General features: G+C 36.1%; 3 protein-coding genes and 1 long non-coding RNA gene across 5 annotated transcripts; all 4 read left to right on the forward strand.

Moving 5' to 3' along the window:
* Positions 1 to 692: 692 nt before the first annotated feature.
* Positions 693 to 9528, forward strand: LOC113057039 (tetratricopeptide repeat protein 31-like). Of its 2 annotated transcripts, none has more exons than XM_026224048.1 (18): positions 693 to 867; positions 1216 to 1259; positions 1366 to 1444; positions 2867 to 3054; positions 3136 to 3219; positions 3297 to 3365; positions 3520 to 3705; positions 3785 to 3940; positions 5425 to 5500; positions 5584 to 5674; positions 5762 to 5903; positions 6014 to 6118; positions 6262 to 6352; positions 7293 to 7443; positions 7532 to 7606; positions 7718 to 7820; positions 8010 to 8116; positions 8692 to 9528. In XM_026224048.1, exons 1-18 carry the CDS (start codon positions 840 to 842, stop codon positions 8810 to 8812), a joined length of 1896 nt encoding a protein of 631 aa, XP_026079833.1. In that variant the 5' UTR covers positions 693 to 839; the 3' UTR covers positions 8813 to 9528. The 2 variants fall into 2 exon arrangements, with proteins under 2 accessions (XP_026079833.1, XP_026079834.1); XM_026224049.1 differs by having other exon boundaries at positions 699 to 883.
* A 1618-nt stretch (positions 9529 to 11146) lies between these two features.
* Positions 11147 to 13607, forward strand: LOC113057532 (uncharacterized). Its single transcript, XR_003277836.1, has 3 exons — positions 11147 to 12648; positions 12912 to 13004; positions 13110 to 13607. It is a non-coding gene; the product is annotated as an uncharacterized LOC113057532 (long non-coding RNA).
* Positions 13608 to 13934: 327 nt separating this feature from the next.
* On the forward strand, positions 13935 to 16231 carry LOC113057040 (neurofilament light polypeptide-like). Its single transcript, XM_026224050.1, has 3 exons — positions 13935 to 15076; positions 15713 to 15837; positions 16003 to 16231. Exons 1-3 carry the CDS (start codon positions 14099 to 14101, stop codon positions 16061 to 16063), a joined length of 1164 nt encoding a protein of 387 aa, XP_026079835.1. The 5' UTR covers positions 13935 to 14098; the 3' UTR covers positions 16064 to 16231.
* Positions 16232 to 18240: 2009 nt separating this feature from the next.
* On the forward strand, positions 18241 to 20017 carry LOC113057041 (28S ribosomal protein S26, mitochondrial). Its single transcript, XM_026224052.1, has 4 exons — positions 18241 to 18654; positions 18819 to 18965; positions 19513 to 19636; positions 19843 to 20017. The coding sequence occupies exons 1-4, from the start codon at positions 18434 to 18436 to the stop codon at positions 19975 to 19977; spliced, it is 627 nt and encodes a 208-aa protein (XP_026079837.1). The 5' UTR covers positions 18241 to 18433; the 3' UTR covers positions 19978 to 20017.
* Positions 20018 to 20092: the final 75 nt, after the last annotated feature.

Raw genomic sequence — 20092 nt, forward strand, 5'->3', positions numbered from 1 at the left:
AAACTTGTGCAGTCACAGTGATCCTAAATAAAGAGAGAATAAAAACTCAGCATGTAAAAAGCTTAGTTACACATTCCAACTTCTCACTAAGGGAGAGATAGATACACATACATTTTCAGTGTCTACTCAATGGTGAAAAATTTGATCAATGATCATGCAAAAGCATAATGAATATATTTTATGAAGGCCGTGATGAATCCAGGATTCCACTCCTTAAATACATTGCTGCAGAGCATTTTCCATCTTGTTGTTTCTCAACACAACCTGGATCTAAAGTAATCTAATGGTTCAAGCTGCACTAGATGTATGCAATTTGATGTTTGAAACAAACATTATGAATGAGTGGTTTGAAGCTAAAAGTCCCAAATTACCCTAAACTCTTTACCAGTGATGTTTCAATTATAAACTTACCTATAATAAGTTAACTTTCAGAGGCTCAACTATTATATTATTCCAGTTTTTACATTTTCTTAAGGCTTAATTTAAGTAAGCCTTATAAAAATAACATGCGAAAATAAACCCAGAACGGTAAAAGTGTTTACATTAAAGTATATAGCCTGTGTTACATTTGACAGACAAACGAACATTTTTCACAATATGATATAAACGCACTCGTCTTTTTTTTTTCAATGTAAATATATTTTTCTGCACCACGTGGTGCACTTTGAGCGTTCTACGTATATATGCGCATGCGTGTGAGCACGCACTGTTTGCAAAGGAGGAGAATCTCGAGAAGACACTACGTTTGGAAGGAATGTTAAACCATCTGGAAGTTACTTAAATATTGTATAATTTACAATTACTTAGTTTCATATAATTATATAAATATATTCGCTAAAATGTCAAGAAAGAATACCATAGGACCAGGTAAGATTTGCTTAAGGTCTGTTTTTTTATGACGTCTAACGTTACCAAAACTTCGCCTGCTCGCCAAACACATGTAGCTCTAATAATTAATTAGAAAATGTGTCGTTTAACAATACGTGCTTGCTAATGGTGGAGAATTTGTGCAAGAACTTGCCATTTCTTGTTATATTAATTCTGCCTTATGAATCGCATTTTTTTTTATTATTACATACTAAATAGAGGTATACGAAAGAACAGTCATGCTTTGATGACATATGCAGAATTATACCACTCAATTCATTATTTGTGTGTCTCTATCTATGTGAGGCGTGTTCAAACTTTACAATATGTTTTTCCACTGGCTCTTAGAATACTTCCGGCTGCATGAAAATGATCGCCTCATGCGGACTCACGTAAGTAATTACGTTTGTGTAAATTCATTTAGAAGTTATGAATCAGCATTATTTTTGTTGTAGGTTTTAGTCTGTAACTACTATTTTCTGTGCTCCTTTTTTTTAGGAGACAGTGGTCGATTTGATTAATGATAGACCTGCAAACCACAGCTTTTTAGATGCCTTAAGTTTTGGTTATAGGTTTGGTAAGACATGATTTATCTTACTTGTGCACGCCCCAGTAGTCATCCACGGTCACTTAATTAAAACCTGTTGTAGACCCTGATCTATATCGATCAGTGGTTGAAGAGCAGTTTTGGAATTATTTCATAATTGGAATAATTTAAATCTACTCCTAATATTGTGCATGTTCTATAGTGCTCTCAAACTTTACATGCACTTGAACTGTTTGATTCTGCAACACAGACTGAAATATTCAAGTCTATCAGGCTGCATGATTTATGGATTTATTTTCTTTGGATATTAGAGTTCCTATTGTATTAATGAAGTTCTTATTCTTAATTTTAAAGGAATAGTCAACTCAAAACTAAAAATTTGCTGAATTTGTTTCTTCAGAACAGATTCAGTTAATGCTTGCTCACAATTGGATTCTCTGCAGTGAATGGGTGCCATCAGAATGTGATGTTATCAGCTGTTTGAATTCTCAAGTAATGCCCACGATTTTAGTCTGTCAATGAATGTCTTGTAAAGTAAAAAGTTGTTTGTTTGTAATAAATCCATCAACTTCAAACTGTTTCTTCCGGCTGAAAAAGTAGTTTTTTTAATTATTTTTATTCATAGTATTTTTTTCTCCATTGAAAAAGTTATCTCTTCTGAATTTGGAGAGAAATATGCACAGATCATGCACTATTTACAAGCAAAAACATTTTAATGTGAGCGTATATGTGTATATTATGTCTACATGAATTATTGAATTTTCTAGTAAGGAACCTTGAAGTATAATATAATCATAAAAAAAAAAAATATTAAGGATGTGTACTACCATTAAAAAGGAACTCAACAGGATAGAGAAATACTTGTGGGTCAAAAAAGAAAAGTAGAAGAACACTTGCAAATGAGATCATTTGTTATTAACCATATAAGAGAGGTTTGAGATTGTTAGAGGTACTGTAGGCATCTCAGCTTTGTTGTCTTGACCAATAAAGTCAGATTTTTGCCATATAGAACTCCTTGACTTGAGCTTTTTAAAAGATATTATACAACGGGGGAAGTACTTATTCACTGGAGGAAGCCTTATTATGGATTATAGACCCCATTGATTTGTTTCTTTCAAACATGCAGCTTTTGTGTTCAAGTTATTAACTGATTGACTGGAGTCAGGTGGATTACAGTGACGTTTTTATCAGCTGTTTGGACTCTCATTATGGTGGCACCCATTCAGTGCAGAGATCAACTATTGCTGAGCAAATGATGTAATGCAAAATTTCTCCAAATCCGTTATGATGAAGCAAACTCGTTTGCATCTTCGATGGACTGTGGATTAGTAACATTTTCAGCAAATTTTTGGGTGAACTACTCCTTCAAGGTAAAAGATAATAACCGGATCACTATATAATATTTACTCTTAAGGTTTTATTATATTTAAGCAAATTGTTTTTGTATTAAAGTTCCAGGATTGGATCGGTTTGCAGCTCTTACAGGGTATGAAGATTTATCTGACGAGGATTATTATTATGATGATGATGATGACAATGACGATAGATATGCCCTCCGTACAAACAACCGATACTGTGGCTTTTCTCGCAACTTCCTTGAAAGAAGTCTGCCAAAACCATCCAGACACATAACAGCTGAGGTTTGTGTCAAACACCTGTGATTCAATCATTATCTTGTTTTATAAGATTAATGAAAATGATTTCACTTTTTTTTATTTTAGGAAGCAGAAAGAAATGCAAAAGAGCTAGTGGATGAAGAAGAAAAACTTAAGAAAAAAGCAGAGAAGAAAAAACAGAAAAAGATGGTGAGAGCATAAGTGAAAAAAGTCTTATCTGAAAAAAGTGTGAATATTTTAAGCTGTATTTTTCTGAATTACAATAGAGACAGAAGGAGAGACGTCGGCTGGAAAAATTAGAAAAGGAGAATGCAGATAAAGAAAAAAATAAATTGGTGAGGAAAAAAGTTTTGGATTTGTAAAATGAAGTAGTTTGACACCGATGACACATCAAACCTCATCGTTTTGTGCTTGTCTCACTGAAAAGACAGACTTTATTTGATCTTGGTGGAGTCTAAAGTGTATTTTTGTTTCTTTCTTTGATTAAAGGTTCAAGTTGACCCTGGACCAGAAAAGATTAAGCATGCTGGTAAAAATGAAAATGAAATGAAAAACAAAAATTGTTCATCTCTGCCTCCTGGTCCTCAATGCGCCTCAGCTCCTGTGCAGAGCAGTGATAGCAGTAGTGAAGACAACGGAGATGATGGCGAGGAAGACTCAACTGTGGAACCAGAGGTGAGCTGTTTTATAGATAGAGCTGTTCACTGAGTGGAAGATGCTGATTTTCATGGCCGTGCTTTATTCTGTTTCTTAGGAGCTTGACATGAATAGCTGCTTTGTGTCAAACGCAGCTGCTATTGCCAAACGCAAACTGGAACAAAAACCCAAACATGACAAGAAACATGATCAAACAAACTCAAGAAAACCATGTGGCTCTGAGCAGAAAGACACCACTCCGTCACGAAAACAGGTTGGTAGAGAGACGCATTTATTTTCTCATTTGAGACACTGCGTGTCCAAATATCTGGTGTTATACTGCCTAGTGATTCTGTGATGTGTAATGTTTCATTATTTATAGCTCATTCAGATGAGCTTCGCAGACAAACCGGTGAATATATGATAACTACGGTGCTTGCATCCTAGTGGAATTAAAATAGTTTTTAACTTGTAATGGAACGACTCATAAATCTGTAATCCATTATGTCAGACAGATGTCTAATAGCAGGGTTGCACAATTAATTGCATGTGATTTTCATATAATAGTTGTGATGGGAGTATTGAGGAGATTCCAAAGAGAAAATGAAGGGAAGCACCAGCAATGTGATAATTGCTTAAGAACTGTATAAAAGTGAGATTGTAGGATATTTTGCAGGCATCCTGGGTTTGTTATCTGGATAAATAAACTCTGAATTTTGTCACTTCTTGCCTTGAGAGATGTTTTGGAAAAGAGTGAATATTTCCTCTTTCTTTTCAAAATTGTTTAACACCATGTTTGTACAGCAAGCAGACAGGTTGCAATAGTACAGATTTTCACAAATTTATTATGAAATTAAACTTGAACAGCATTAATTTGTTTTCTGAATAATTTACAACTTCTGACCTATGTTAAAATGGTTGTCAACAATGCAGACAATTACCATAAACATGGACCTTTGTCTTGTTGTGGGTTAGCCTGTTTATTGACATCATATATCAGCATTGTGTCACATCTTGTGCTGGACGGCCAAATTGAGACATGACTCTAATCATGGCACTCACAGAATGAATTTGGATTAAAAACTTTCTATTCATCAAACAATGAAGAGTTGTTAAATAAGAAGTGCATTTTCCCACAAATTTATAGTAATATGAAATGTTTCTTTGGAAATTGGCTTTTTTTTTTTTGGAAGGATCATCTGACACTAAAGGAGTTATGATGCTGGAAACTCACAGGAATAAATAACATTTTAAGATAATCAAAGAGGTGGTTCCTCCAAGTATGCTTATGGCTTATTTTAAACCGTAATAATATTAAAAGCAATATTGTTTTACGGTGTTTAATTAAATGTAGCCTTCACTCTTAAAAATAAAGTTGCTTCACGATGCCATAGAAAAACCTTTTTGTCTAAATGAAGAACCTTTGTTTCACAAAAAGTTCTTTGTGGTGAAAGAAGGTTCTTTAGGTAAAGGCAAGAAAGAGATGCTTTTTTAAAGAACCTTTGACTGAATGGTTGTTTGGGGAACCAAAAATTGTACTTCTATGGCATGGCTGTGAAGAACCTTTTAAGCACCTTTATTTTATTTTTAAGAGTGTTGGTGGGCAGAAGATACACCTTTTAAATCCTTTATACTGCAGTATAACATTCTTGCAGAAGTATGTTTATGTAACCATAATCCTCTTCAACCATTTTGTGGAAGCAACCAGTTTTTGACATACTCTTTATTTCCATAACATTTAAATTGTCATTCCTTTAGATCAATATCAAGGAGGAGAAGTCAGAGGAGATTGTCAATACAAATGATTTGATTACGAGAAGCATGGAGTTGGCAGGTGCGACTGGAGTTATTTATTTATTTTCTCTAAAAATGGCTTAGTCATGAAACGTCTTCCTAATTCCGTCTTCTCTTCTATAGTTATAGGTAACCAATATGCCATCTCAGGTAACCTGGAAATGGCTGTGAAATATTTTACAGATGCTATAAAACACAATCCTAAAGAGTATAAGTAGGTGTTGATAGTTTTAATTACAGCATAACTTCTAGTTAGATCAAAGGTTGCACATTAATGTGTTTTTGTTTGTCTGTGGTGCAGGTTATTTGGGAATCGTTCTTACTGCTATGAAAAGATGCTGCAGTATGAGAAAGCTTTAAATGATTCTGATATTGCTCTTTCTATGAACCCCAAATGGATTAAAGGTCTTTACAGAAAAGGAAAAGCGCTTGTTGGACTGAAGGTATTGCTTTAGTGTTTAGACGGTGTCATCCATCATTTAGAGTACAGGCTCATCCACAAATGCCCATCTGCTATTTTATTCTATCACAATCTTGTTTCCCCATCTGTCAGAGATACTATGAAGCCAGAGTTACATATAATGAAGTGTTAAAACTGGACGGCACATGTAAGGACGCAGCTGAGGAAATGATGAGGGTGCAGCTCATGCAGCTTATGGTGAGTGGTTGAGAATCGCTAATGGATCACCCTTTGTTTTAGTGCTGATGCTGCTTGAATATTGGCAGCATATTGGTTTTATGTTGTCTGTTTTAAAAAAGAAGCAGAATGGTAATGTCGAGAGATGCTTGTTTCATAAACAGGAAATGGGATTCACTAAAGAGCAGAGTTCAAATGCCCTTATTCTTCATGGAACTGTAGAAAAAGCCTTAGAAAGTCTCTCTGGTCTGTCAGGTATGATAATACTTGATAAAATGTCTATATATGTATATGATAAACCATGTGTATATATATCATTAACATTTCTATTAATGGGCAGTATTTGCCCCCTGGGTGCGAGTTCTTGGTTTTTTTTTTTTTATTTGTAATGCAATTGTTTACATTTTCTTTAAATGTTTTTTTTTTTCATATTTTGTCAATTTATGTATTAAAGATTTTTTAATTTTCACTCCAAAATAACAATTCTATCATTAATTACTCGCCTTCATGTCATTCCAAACCTGAAAGAACTTTTCATCTTCAGAACACAAAACACAAAGATATTTTTGATGAAATCTGAGAGCTTTTGGATCCTGCATAGACAGCAACAGAATAAAGTCATTATCTTTTGGTTTTTGTTTTTGCGCACAAAAAGTACTCTTATAGCTTCATAAAATTGAAGATATAGAACCACTATCAAATTGATTATATGAACGATATTCTTACTACCTTTCTGGACCTTGAATGTGGTATTTGCGTTGCTCTCTATGGAAGGGCCAGAAATCTCGGATTTAAGATATCCGATTTAATCGGATTTCATTAAATATCTTGATTTGTGTTCTGAGATGAATGAAGGCCTTATTGGTTTTACTCAACAGATGTGTATGTGATTGGTTACGATGCTCAACACTGCCAAAAAAAAAAAGTGTACAAAGAAATCTTTGATGCATCATGAGCGGATAAAAATGTACAATCAACACTTTTGTTGTCATTTTCACATTTGACTTTAATCATGACCGAAGTAAAACGTTTTAATTTAAATGTGCAGGGGCATATTTTGTCCACTTATCTTATTTGTTCCTTCCTAGTCTTTTTTTTGTAAACAAAGACGTTGATTTCATAAATCTGAATAGTGAGGGGGACAAATACAGGTAACGCATTGAGATTTAATTTAATTAACTCTTGTTCTATGCAGGTTTAAGCCCTGTCCTAGCGCCTGGAGAATGCAAGTTTATGTCTGTAAAGCAAAACCCACAACCTCCAGCTATTTTCCCCCTCAGACCTCTTCCTCAGCATCAGCCTCGACCCAGTATGCCAACCGCTTCTCCAGTTCATCGTCATCCTCCGTAAGACACGCACGTACAGGCATTTGTGCTAAAACCTTTCACCTCAAAATCGCCTGAATCTGAATCGGAGTCTTTCATCCTTAAACAGAGACCTATTCCCTATCTGGGTTGGAGATCTGGTGCCTTCTATAACAGAGCCAAAGCTTTATGACTTATTCCGATCGTAAGTGACCTTATTTGTTTTGCAAACATCTTTTAACCAGTAAAATGCTTTATTCAGCATTGATGGGATGGAGCACATTTTAAGTTGCATAAATGTATCTTTATGAAACAGTGTTGGGCATGTCCATAGTGTAAGAGTGTTACAGATGAGACGCTGTGCATTTGTTAACTACGCCAAGAAGGAGGACTGTGAGAAAGCCATAGAAGAATTCCATGTGAGTATGTTTGTCCTGTTGTTTTGTTCAGTGGACTGTAAGATATGCAGATGACCATAGAGCTGCTTATAATATGTCCAACCCTTCTCGGGTGATATCGGTGGTTGGGGTTTGTCTCTTGTTTCCACTGAAATGAAGATCTTCAGTTAGGGGGGAAAATAAGTCTATCTTTGTTTTTGTGATTTGCAGGGTTATGCCATTGATGGGACAACTTTAGTGGTGCGTTATCCAGATAGGATTCACACACGTCTTGGAGTGTCCAGAGATGCATCTACGGAGTCCTCAGGGAAGAATGGGTGAGTACACATGTGTCTGCATTTCGTGTTTTTAGGTTTTTGATTTGAGATGTATGATCATAACCTTTTTTTTTTTTTAATACACCCTTTACCTATTTTTACTGAGTGAAATCTAACAGTATATCACTTGCTTGCCTCTGCAGTGAATGGGTGCCGTCAGAATGAGAGTCCAAATAGCACAAGTAATCCACATGATTCCAGTGGAACAGGAAATGCTATATATACTGCTCATGTACTCACATTCAAAAAGCGGATAGTTAATTTACAGTAACTTAAATACATTACATCACTGTGGATTATTGATGTTTTTATCAGCTATGTGGGCTCTCATTCTGATGGCACCCATTCACTCCATTGGTGAGCAATATTCTGTTGGTGATGATGCTTAATTTCTTTTAAATCTGTGCCAACAAACTCCTGTACCTCTAGGGTGGCCAGAAAATGAGTTAATTTTAAGCGCTTTTTTTAATACCTATTCCTCAAATTAAAGATATGAAATAGATATTACAGTAATTTTATAATATTGTGTAACTCGATAGTTATGGTTTAATGGTAATGTTTTTTTTTTTCCACAGCAAACAGCCTAATGAATGTTATTTTTGGAGAACAAATGGCTGTATTAAGAATGGCTGCACCTATAAGCATATCCCAGAAAACAAAGGCATTGACCGAAATCAAGCCAAATCACACCCCTGATTCCCAGCACACAGACAGGGATTTAACCATCTCAATCACTGTAATTAGTTGAATACAGTAAACATTCACATGCATAAAACATCAGCGTGGGGCCTTGGTGTTTGTTTGCTCATTCTTCTGAATATTTTATCATTTCTGTTTTAAAAAAAAGTCTTAATGTCAGTCTGTACACAAAGTTGAAATAAGTTTTAATTTTGGACAATGATGACTGTGTTTTAATCGGTGTAATTTTATTTATTTTTTGGTCCCACAGAATAATACATTCCTTCTTACCAAGTCAGTTATTGGTTTTAATGTTTTCCAAGACAATGACGATACGTTTTAGGTTAAGGCTGTCAAAAGTTTTTTGAATGTTCAATGCAGAAATTCTAGTGTTTTTTTTTTTTTTTTTTTACAGAAATTGGGGGGAAAAAATATTTGCCTTCTGACCCTATCTGAGGGTTTTAAACCATAAGTATTGTTACATTTGAGAGGTTTTATTTGGACTTCTTATATGCAAGTTTTATCTGCTTCTGTAAAAGCTGAAATGTCACAAGTGAAAATTACATTTGTCAATACTCCTGGTGTACTGTGCCACTTCTGCTGTTGAGATGATCTGCAGTAGGTAAGGAGAAAAAAAAAAGTCCATGTAGTTACAATTGATATATCTGTTAAGCAATGCTAAATGACTCTCTAATACAATAAAAGGTGCCCTAAAAAAATGGGGAAACTCTTTATATTCTGGCTTGTTTTTCACCGCATTACTTAATTAAATAGTAGCAAGTATACTGGCTGCGCTATAAATGCTATTGATGCACTATTTTTATGTTCATGGGTCTCCCGCTGAGTTCATCATGACTAAGATTAAAACCAGATTATAGTATTTTACAATAGATGTATAGGTTACTTTTTTCACAGCCTTGTCATTTGTTATTAAAATTGGAGGAATTTGGAAGAAGTATGGTATTCATGCATTAAGAATTAGCCGTTATGAAGCTTACAAAACTGTGTTTTAGTCTGTTTGTTTGTTTTGCAAAGAAAAGGTTCTTTTTCAAAAGAAAACAAATGCAGCATTCTTTTCCCATTTCAAAAACTTAAGTCAAATTGTATTTGAAAAAATTCAACAAATCTAATCCATCGTCATCTTAAAGTAGGAAACACTGCCAGTGTCACTATGTGAAGTAGAATGTGCTTGAGTTTACTTCTCTGATTTTAAACTGCACTAGCGACAAATGTTGCTCACACATTTTGAATTGCCTGAGTTGATCCTGTCTGGTTAATCAGTAAATACTATTTTATGGCATTTGTCCTTTTGACATTATATTGAAGAGAGGAAACATTAATGCACCCCATCCACAATTTAATTATGTAACATTTCTAGAGGAAAAAAGTATGAAATGTGGTATTGCTTAAATAGGACCTAAACAGAGCATTGTAGATGTATATGACTGACTTTCTTCAGATGAACACCAACAAAGATTATTAGAAAAATAATCTTAATCCTTTGACTCCATATAACGCGATAGTCTTAAAAAAACCCACTGAACAATCACAACCATAATCCTTAAAACTGATGTATCAATGTCTTCTGAAGTGAAACGATGTGTGTGTGCAAGAAAAATACTATTATTTTATACTATTTTATACCAGATTTAGGAGCTAGTTTTAGTGCTAAAACGCTAAAAAGAAATTTTTAGAGGTCTTTACACACTCACAGACACACATACACAATTGCATAATAATTAAAAGAAAATAGAATACAAAAAGATTAGAAAGGTAAGAATAGAATTAGAATAGTGAGTGTTAAGTTAGAGGGTCAAATAAAGATGGAAGAGATGGATTTAAGCCGATTCTTGAAGATGCCCAAGGACTCGGCTGCTCGGATTGAGTTGGGGAGGTCATTAGTGAAAATTTTGTCTTAAATGTAACAAAATTTACCATTTACCATCCTAGACTCAATAAGAGTGATTCATTAAGGTTTCTAAATGTTGAGACTAGGCCTCAGCTCCTAAATTATTTAACAGAGCTGGAGAGGCCTCCTAACCTAGTAAGGAATAACAAGATGGCAACAAAGAGAAAACAAACTGAAAGGACTTTGGTTTTATTCATACGGACCAAGATTGGGAACACATTAGCCACATTTATATTTACTGAAAATCTGTTTGCATTTACTAAATGAGCACTGTGCTACATCCAAACTGATTCCAAACTCTGTTTTTATGTATAACCATTTTCTATTCTTAGCGGTTTAATTTCACTTTAAATCAATTTTAAGTTTTTGTTGTGTTTTTTTTTTTTTTGAATTATTTTAATTCCTTTTGTTTAGCCTTTTCTTTAGGCTGTGGATGGGTTCGGTTTTGTTACGCACTTCATTCCTAAGTATGATTTTACTTGTTTATTTGATTTTGATAAATGATTAAAATTAAGATACAAATTATACCAAAAAAAAAAAAAAAATTGTTAAAAAAAAAGGAATTTTCTACAAACAAAAGAGTATGAAGTGGTGAAAAATTGTGTCTGACCCACTCCATTTCTCCTGGCATACTGCTGTCCAATTCATTACCATACCCTTTATGACCTTTACACTTTTTTTTTTCATAATTGACAGATGAAGCAAACAAAATACACAAATAATATTTAATCATAAATATAAACCAAAAATACATTTTCTTAAATGGCTACAACACCTTTAATGTAAAGCACTTTTCCTAATATATGTGAAATGTGTTACATAAACTTTCCCTGTGATAAAAGAAATATAAAAAAAAAATTACAATCAAAACGTCATTTAACATGTACAATATATTACAATGGCTAGTAACAGACAAGTTAGAATGAGAGTCAAACAGGCAAAAGTCAGATAAATGTGGAACAGCAAATCAGAAATACCAAGACACAGATACAATCAGACTCCAATACACTCTAAACACAATATTTCACCAATCTCTGTGATACGAAACTCTATAAGAAACACATGAGACAAATACATTAATACAAAGGTAATGAGGTAACAAACAAATGCGAAATGACAAGAACGAATTTGGCAAATGGTACAAAGATGGCCAAGTTTGAGAGTTTGGGCCGGTCCTTGTATCTGGGTGAGGTGAGAAAGTGGACCTATAGCTGCCTCCAATGAAAAAGAACATGCCCATCTGTAACACATATGCACTCACGCAGATACAATATACTGTATACACAAGGGCAGTATTATGCAAAAATATTTATGACAAGAATGAACACTTAAACAGTTTATATGTCATCTTCCCTGTAGGCAATGAGGGATCTTTATCAAATCAGAAAGAAGACCAGGACAAAAAGAGATTTACAATAATGAAAAAAATACTCCACAAACATCTTTTTGAGGAAGTTGATTTGGAGACATTAAAGCTTTTTAGTTTGTTTACAGATTTTTTCATTCTATGTGTATTAAACTGTTTAAACTTTTTATAAAAACATTTTAACATTTTGTATTTCTCTCTATCTTTTTCCAGATTTAGTTTGGGCAAACATTATGGTTTTTACACTCACCGGGCACAGTGCATTTATTTTATATTACCTCAACAAGATTCTGGAGAACACTAATGGTAAGCTGGTATCAAATATCAGCAAACTAAGTCGCCCTGTTTTTTCTCAATGAAGAAAAATTGGCATGCTATAATAACATTTACATTTTTTCAGCCTTCACTTACTTTTAGATTATTTATGGTTTTGATTGTATAGTACGGGTTACCAGGCATACTAACCTGAGTTTTTAAACGTGTCATTGATCACAGAGCGTTCTGGATGGATGTTCGTCACAGTTCTTCTCCATGTCTTGACTGCAACTGTTTCGGAGCGATTTTCCAAAAGAGTTCCTGGTAACAAAATACATCGAAAATTAGTAAACAAATAAATAAACAGTTTGGTGCCAAAATAACTTAACATTTTATTAATATAGGCTTAACAGGTCTAAATATCAATGTATATGCTTAAAAACCTATTTATATATTTAATTGTTTATTTGTCAAAAATCTACGTTTGTTTATATATATATATATATATATATATATATATATATATATATATATATATATATATATATATATATATATATATACACACACACACATTTGTTTTGCAGATGCTGTGTACAATACTTTGTTCATGTTTGGGGTAGCAGGTCTGCCAGTGATCAACTCTGTTTCTCTTGCAACAGAATTAATACTGCAAGTGTGTAGGTGTCAATGCCTAAACAATTTGGAGAGGGCATTATTTAATTTATTATTTTTATTAATTTATTTTGTACTAATTTCTTCTCTTCTATCCTTATGTTTATAAGACAAGGGGGAGAGAACAGTGAATGATCTGCGTGTATTAGTCCTGCCGTTTGAAAGCATTATGGCTGGTGTGTGGCTGATTTTACAGATCCTTGAATACTGTGAGTTTCTGTGGTACATTATGCTCTTCATGTTTGAGAGTCCTTATTGATATTAACTGTCATGTCTTCATACATGAATTACAGGGATAAGGGAATGGAGAGAGTAAGTTTACATCTTTTCCCAATTTTTAACTACACATTTTGAAGTCAACAGTATATGATAACCCAGTAATTATATTGTCTTATAGATAATCCATTTACTATTTAACAACTGATTTATGTTTTGGTTAATGGCTTAAATGTTTTAACTAATTATCTTTCAGTGTACTGAAGGAGCTGTATGCGCTAAGGGACTTTGTGGCAAAGTTCATATCAAAGGTAACTTTATTTAAGAGGCTGAGTAAGTGTCTGAACTGCGTTTAATTCCTACATTTTATTGCATATTCATTGGCTAATGAATTAACGGCTTAATTTGTCTGTTCCTCATTCAATAAACAATACTATAACAACAACTTGATTGTTGTTTATAATAATATTCTGACTGTGTGCTTTTTTTTAAATGTTTCACATGTAGTTTCACATCCAATTCAAAAACATTTAAAATAAATGTCTGGAAACATGCAAAATGTCTCTATATTAAAGATGTATCAGTCTGCTCTACCTCCTGATTTGCTTCTCCGGCTACAAAACAATCAGCAGCATCATGACACTGCTGAGCTGTTGATTGGCTGAGGATCTGTGTGTGTGTGGAGAGAGGGGGTGTATGTGTGTCCTCTATAAAGCACACTGCTCTGCAGCATTTCTGAACTGGTGCAGTGCCGGTACATCTCCACTAATGGTGTGCAGAACAAGGGGGACTTAAAGAGAGAAATTTCTCCAATCAACAAAACATCAACATCATTTGAAAACCAAACAAAAAGCAAAAAAAAAAAAAAAAAAAATCCTGCATCATGAGCTTTGACCCATTCATTACCTCTATCTCACGGCGATGGGAAGATTCCCCCTCCCGCAGAACCACTTACCGGCTCTCCCGGGGGCCCCTGTCCTCCTCCAGGTGGCCGACACGTTTGGAGCCGCTGCAGCGATGGGAGCAGAGCGACCTGAGTCAGACGAGCATCGTGAACGCTGAGCTGCTGGGGCTGCGGGCCCAAGAGCGAGAGCAGATGGTGGGTCTGAACAACCGCTTTGCATCCTACATTGAGAAGGTGCGACACCTTGAGCAACAAAACCGGGTGCTGCTCCTTCAGCTGGAGGGCCTGCGGCGCAGGCAGAGTCAGCCGCCCCGTGTGCAGAAGCTCTACCTTCAGGAGGTACGGGGCCTCAGGGAGCAGCTGCACCAAGAGGCCCAGAATAAAGCATGCATGGAGGTGCAGAGGGAGAAATTGCGGGAGGCGTATGCACAGCTGCACGAGCGCTGGGAGGAAGAAGCGCGGCGGCGTAGGCAGGCAGAGGCAGAGGTGCAGAGGTTGCGGGAGGAGGCAGGTCAGATCGCTCTGTGCAGCTGTGATGCCGAGGCCAGTGTGGTCTCCCTGGCGCAGGAGTTGGCCTTCTTAAAGCAAGTGTTTGCAGAGGAGCAGGAGGGGTTGAGGGTCCAGCTACAGGTTGCCAGCCTCAGCGTGGAGCTGGACACAAGTAGACCGGACCTGTCGGCCGCTCTAAGAGAGATCCGAGCACAGTATGAGAGCCTGGCTGGACGCAACATGCAGACCGCTGAAGCCTGGTTCCGGGGGAAGGTGGCGAGTGTAGTGGAGCTGACAGATAAACAGGAGGAGGCTGTGCGCTTGGTACGTGAGGAGACAGCTGAGTATCGACGACTGCTGCAGTCCCGTTCAACTGAGGTTGAGGCACTGAGGAACGTCATAAATTCTCTGAATGCACAACTAGGGGAGCTAGAGGAGACACAGAACACAGAGGTCAACAAGTACCAGGTATAGTTCACCAGCAGTAATCAATCCAAGTGTAATTGCAATACAACCACACAAATGTCTTTGTGGAGACACTTAGAAAGTGAGGGCATTTATGCTATTGAATGCGGAAACATTCTGTTTATAAAAGAGAAGATTAATGAAATGGAAAATAACCTGAACAATGTCAATTGGCAAAATACACTAATATAAAATGTCCAAAAATCTTACCTTTTTGGGTACAACAGCCTGTCACTGGGGCAGTAGTCTTAAGCAAACAAAGTCTTTGCATTTCCTTATTTGTTGAGGACAGACTTGACACAAAGACTGTAAATTTGCTTTTACTATGACAAGTCAGTGTGCTGACCTTTACTGTTCTAGAGTCTCAGCATTGATGGAAAAATATTTCTGCTGTACTTTTGGCATTGTAAGGTCTAAGTTATACCAAAGGTGCAGAAATGTTACTGATGCTGACTCATTCCATCAGTGCGGAGTCATGACTGACTCTAGAGGGAAAGGTAGTGCTGACTAAAAATCTTTAAGATTGATGAAATTCTGCTCTACTACTCTGTATCTCTGGCACAGAGCACATCTCTGTGTAGAAACACTGAAGCATATCAGCATTCATTTATGTTTTTAATTTTTTTTAACCACTTTTAGGAGAAGATAAGTGACCTAGAGAGGGACATTGCGGATGCGAAAGAGGAAATGTCACGCTATTTGCGGGAGTATCAAGATCTGCTTAACGTGAAAATGGCTTTGGATGTTGAGATTGCAGCTTACAGGTAATATACTTGACCGAATGACATTTGCAGTTTCTTTAACCAATTTAACTGAAAACCATTCTTGTGCAGTCAAAAAGAATGAAGAATTATTTTGATGTTAGATCACAAATGAGTATTGATTTGATGTGGTTTGTTTAGAACTTAAATGTATTTTTGTCTTTACAGGAAACTCCTGGAGGGAGAAGAAATTCGATTTACGTATTCCACATTACCAGCCCTAGCTTAAATCCCTAAAGCTCAAAACCCTAGGAACTCACATTCAACATATTCATATTTTGAATAGCTACGGTTGAGTCAGACCCACATTTACATCCTGAATTACTAACAAAAACATCACCTTCCCAAACACTGAGATGCACATAAATCAACCCCCCCCCCCCCCCAAAAAAACCCCTAATAACCAGCATTTCAGACCCTCGTTGCCAAATCCATAACCTTTACATTTACTTCTGATCCTAGTTCTTCAGCTAATTTCACCCTAATTCCACCATTTTACCATGAAACTTAACTGCAGCATATCATCGCTTTAAAGTCAGACGAGCCCTTGTGTCACACAAGAGGTACACATAATGAGATCCCCCTTCTTCTTTACACTTGAAAATGGACAAGTGACCACCTTGGAGACGCCGCTAAGGGCAGCACTCACTCAGCCAGGGCTCAGTGTCATGTTGGCAGATTCTAATGGAGGACCTTGGATGGTTTAACTTAAAGAATACTATATTGTTCTGTAAATAATAGTTTTCACTAAATTGTCATTTTTTGTTTCATTCCCAGCACCCACTGAAAATCAGATTAGCCAGTGATCCCTTATATGCAAACTTTTAACCAATTGTTTGTTGAGGTGAATCATTGCTCAGTCTCAACTCACTTCGGGTGCTAGAAATGGACTAAAGCCAATTTGTTAATTCGACAATGGACCAAGAATCAGTCAACAGGACACTGTCTACCTACCCTGGCTCTTTAGATTACAGGTAGTTAGTGTAACAGTTAAGTTTTAGCTATGTTAGTTAAGTTAGAATGTGTTCATTTTAGTAATTGTTTTAGTAATATTTAATTTGCTATATGTCTGTGTTGGGCTTCTCATATGTTTGTTTGGTTGAGAATATTAGATTTTTTTGCTTTAGCATTTACAGTGTTTAACCTGATAAAAGCATGACTGAAAATCAGGAGTAGAAATAAAAGCTCTAGAACTGGAGTTTTAAGTCTTATGGTTAAAATACAACTATCATGCTTTATCTGCTTCTATTGTGTCATCTAAGTTGCAATGTATGTCAATTATCAGTAATTTGGAAATGAACAAGAAACCGAGTCTGTTTTATCATGACAGTCTCTGAACTGAATGGTGCTGTATGTTTGCACCTAAATTACATGCTGAATAAAGCAACAGTACCTCTTCTGGAGCACGTCTCTGTTGTGTGTTTGTGTGTAAGGCATGCAGTGAGGTCCAGATATCCAAAACTTGCCCATTAAAACCAATTTGGAACATTTTCAGATTAAGATGGAAAAAAATGGATTAGCAGGTTTATGCTAAATGATTCAAACCTGATTCTATAAGTAAAAAATGCCACATTTCTGAACAATTTGAGTTGTTTCTTTTAAGTGGACAAACCCCTCATGAATCAGTCAGACACATTAATGATTCAGTCTGAGTTACTTACTGAACTTACCTTCTGTCATGTCAAAGTCAGAAAAAAGAAATAAGATAATGAATAAATAAACAATAATATAACTACAAATTGTTGTCCCTGTGAAGCCCATTTCAGCCATACACACATAAAAACATTATTCTCTTTAAAAAAAAAAATTAAAAAAAAAGAGTAAATTGTGACATACAAGTCATAATTATGAGTTTTTATTTATTTATATATTTCCATGTGTTAGTTGTTGGTTAGTTGTTACTTTGACTCTTTATGTCATAATTAACCATATTTTAATATGATGTAACCCAAGTGGTCTACTTTTAATGTCATAATTGTTGCTTTTTATGTCATAATGATCATCATTTTTAATAAATATTACTTTTATGTCATAATTATAATTTACCACAACATTTTTTTTCTTATGTGGCAGAAATGTGTTTCCACAGAGACAACAATTATGTATACTGGCTGTTCATATGGTTGGCTTTTTATGTAAATATTTTGCATTTTTGTCAGCGGTGTTTATGACTGCTTACCTTATTACTAGGTTAGGCCTTGTAGCCCGCTTTTTAGATAATTTCCCCCAAATATTTATTCCGAAACAGGACAGAACGGTTAATGGATCCGTTAAGGAGCCGAAATAGTTCAAATAAATCATAATCAACAACAGAATAGTTTATTTCCTAACGGTTCGCAGTTCTACTTCCTTCCAGCACGCGGCAGTAGAGAGCGCGTTGCGTTCAGCTCAGTCTTGACTGTGGATCGAGTAAAAGAAACATCTTCCCTGGTTAAAGTTCAAGAACATGGTGGCCTAGGTGAAGATGCTCAATGTTATGTAGCCATGCTGGAATCTGTTACTATATAATACCTTACTATATCCCTTAATTCATTTGGTGTTTGACTGTGTGTTCTGCATAGACGCTTAAGGTTAATCATAATTAGATTTAATCTTTAACATGTTGCGGGCTTTATCGAGGTGTCACACTCCTGTAGTCCGTCTGCTCTCTCCTCGTACTGCTGTTTTGATCGAAACTGTCAGGGGAAGGAAATCTCGCACAGACCCAAAAGCGAAGTCAAAATTGGGATTGGTCAAGACCCCCCCTCCCGTGGATCCAGGAGAAATGGTTGTATTGAAGGAGCGTTACACTGAATACAGTCTGATCTTGAGAGCCCTGCGGTAAGACTGCATGACATTAAACCGTCTCCTGACAGATCATTAACTTCTCTTATGTCTAGTCACCAGTGAATAGATCTGGTTTTCTGAGTACCAAGCTCGCAATATTTATAATCACAGTTGAGACCCAAACCGTTTGATACTGATCTGAACATTTATGCATGTAGACTTGAATTCAAGGAGCAGATGTTGAGGAAGAAATATGAAGAAGAGGTTGGTTCCGTGGCAGAGGAAAGAGCCAAAAGGGAAGCAGAAGAGCACCGGTCACTGATGGCCTTGAATGATGCTGAAAACCTAAGAATGTTTCAAAATAGGTGAGTCTTTAGAGCAGAGCTATTAAATTCTTGTCCTGGAGGGCCAATGCGGTGCAGAGTTTGGCTCCATCCCTAGTCAAACGCAAGTGAGCATGCTAATCAATGGTTGTGGGATCATTAGAAAATCACAGGCAGGTGACTTTGATCAGGTTTGGAGCCAAACTCCGCACTGCATTGGCCCCAAAACCCTGCTTTAGAGTGAGATACACGAGGGGCATCTAGTGAGAAAGTTCTAGCTGCATCAATATTCATAAAACAGTAGACAAAAATTCCTTGGATGCCCTACAATATCTGGTGAGGATGCATTTGTATATCTCATGAGGCTGCAAAAGATTTGTGTATGGCAGTTAAAGGGATAGTTCACCTTTACATGAAAGACTGCAGTTAGTTTACTCCCTCCTTTAGGGGGTCTGATGACATTCCCTAATTGGCTTTTTTTTGTTTTAGGGGGTATAACTTGTAGTGATGTGACTTTATTTGTGAGGGATGCAGTCAGATATTCTTGTGTTGCTGTTTGAAATGAATGTGTATGAATCTGGTCTTCAAGAGAGCAACGCATGCAGAAGGAGGCTGAAGCTGCTGAGCTGAAGAAGAGAGAAGCAGCCATCTTACACCAGCAAGAGCTGGAGAACTACATTAAAGAGAAAGAAAGACAAATTCTTCTGTTACAGGTGAGAGCTTTTACAGAAACATTTCTTAAGTTTAAACAATGTATGAGTAGTGCTGTCTTTTTTGTGTTGCAGTATTTTTATTTGATTAATTTACAAACTGAAGAAGGATGACATGTTTTTATTCATGTTATAATTTTATCAGATAGGGTTTGTGGGGGGGTTTATGATCTAACCAGTCTCTCACCCTGCATTCATCTGTATTTCAGGAAGAGGCAAAGGACTTCATCACACCGGACAATCTAGATCAGCGGATTGAAGAGGCTCTTGACAACCCGAAAAACTACAACTTTGCCATTGATAAAGAAGGACGTGTTGTCAAACGGACTGCATTTCAGCGATAGGGATTTCAAAAACCAAAATACATACAATGTACATAAAATATATTCTGTCAGTGTCTTCATTTACTGTCTGGACATAAAAAGAAAAGTTTCTCAAAATGGATCCATATGAGTGCTT

Source organism: Carassius auratus, chromosome 38 (assembly GCF_003368295.1).
Source record: "Carassius auratus strain Wakin chromosome 38, ASM336829v1, whole genome shotgun sequence".
Lineage (NCBI taxonomy): Eukaryota > Metazoa > Chordata > Actinopteri > Cypriniformes > Cyprinidae > Carassius > Carassius auratus.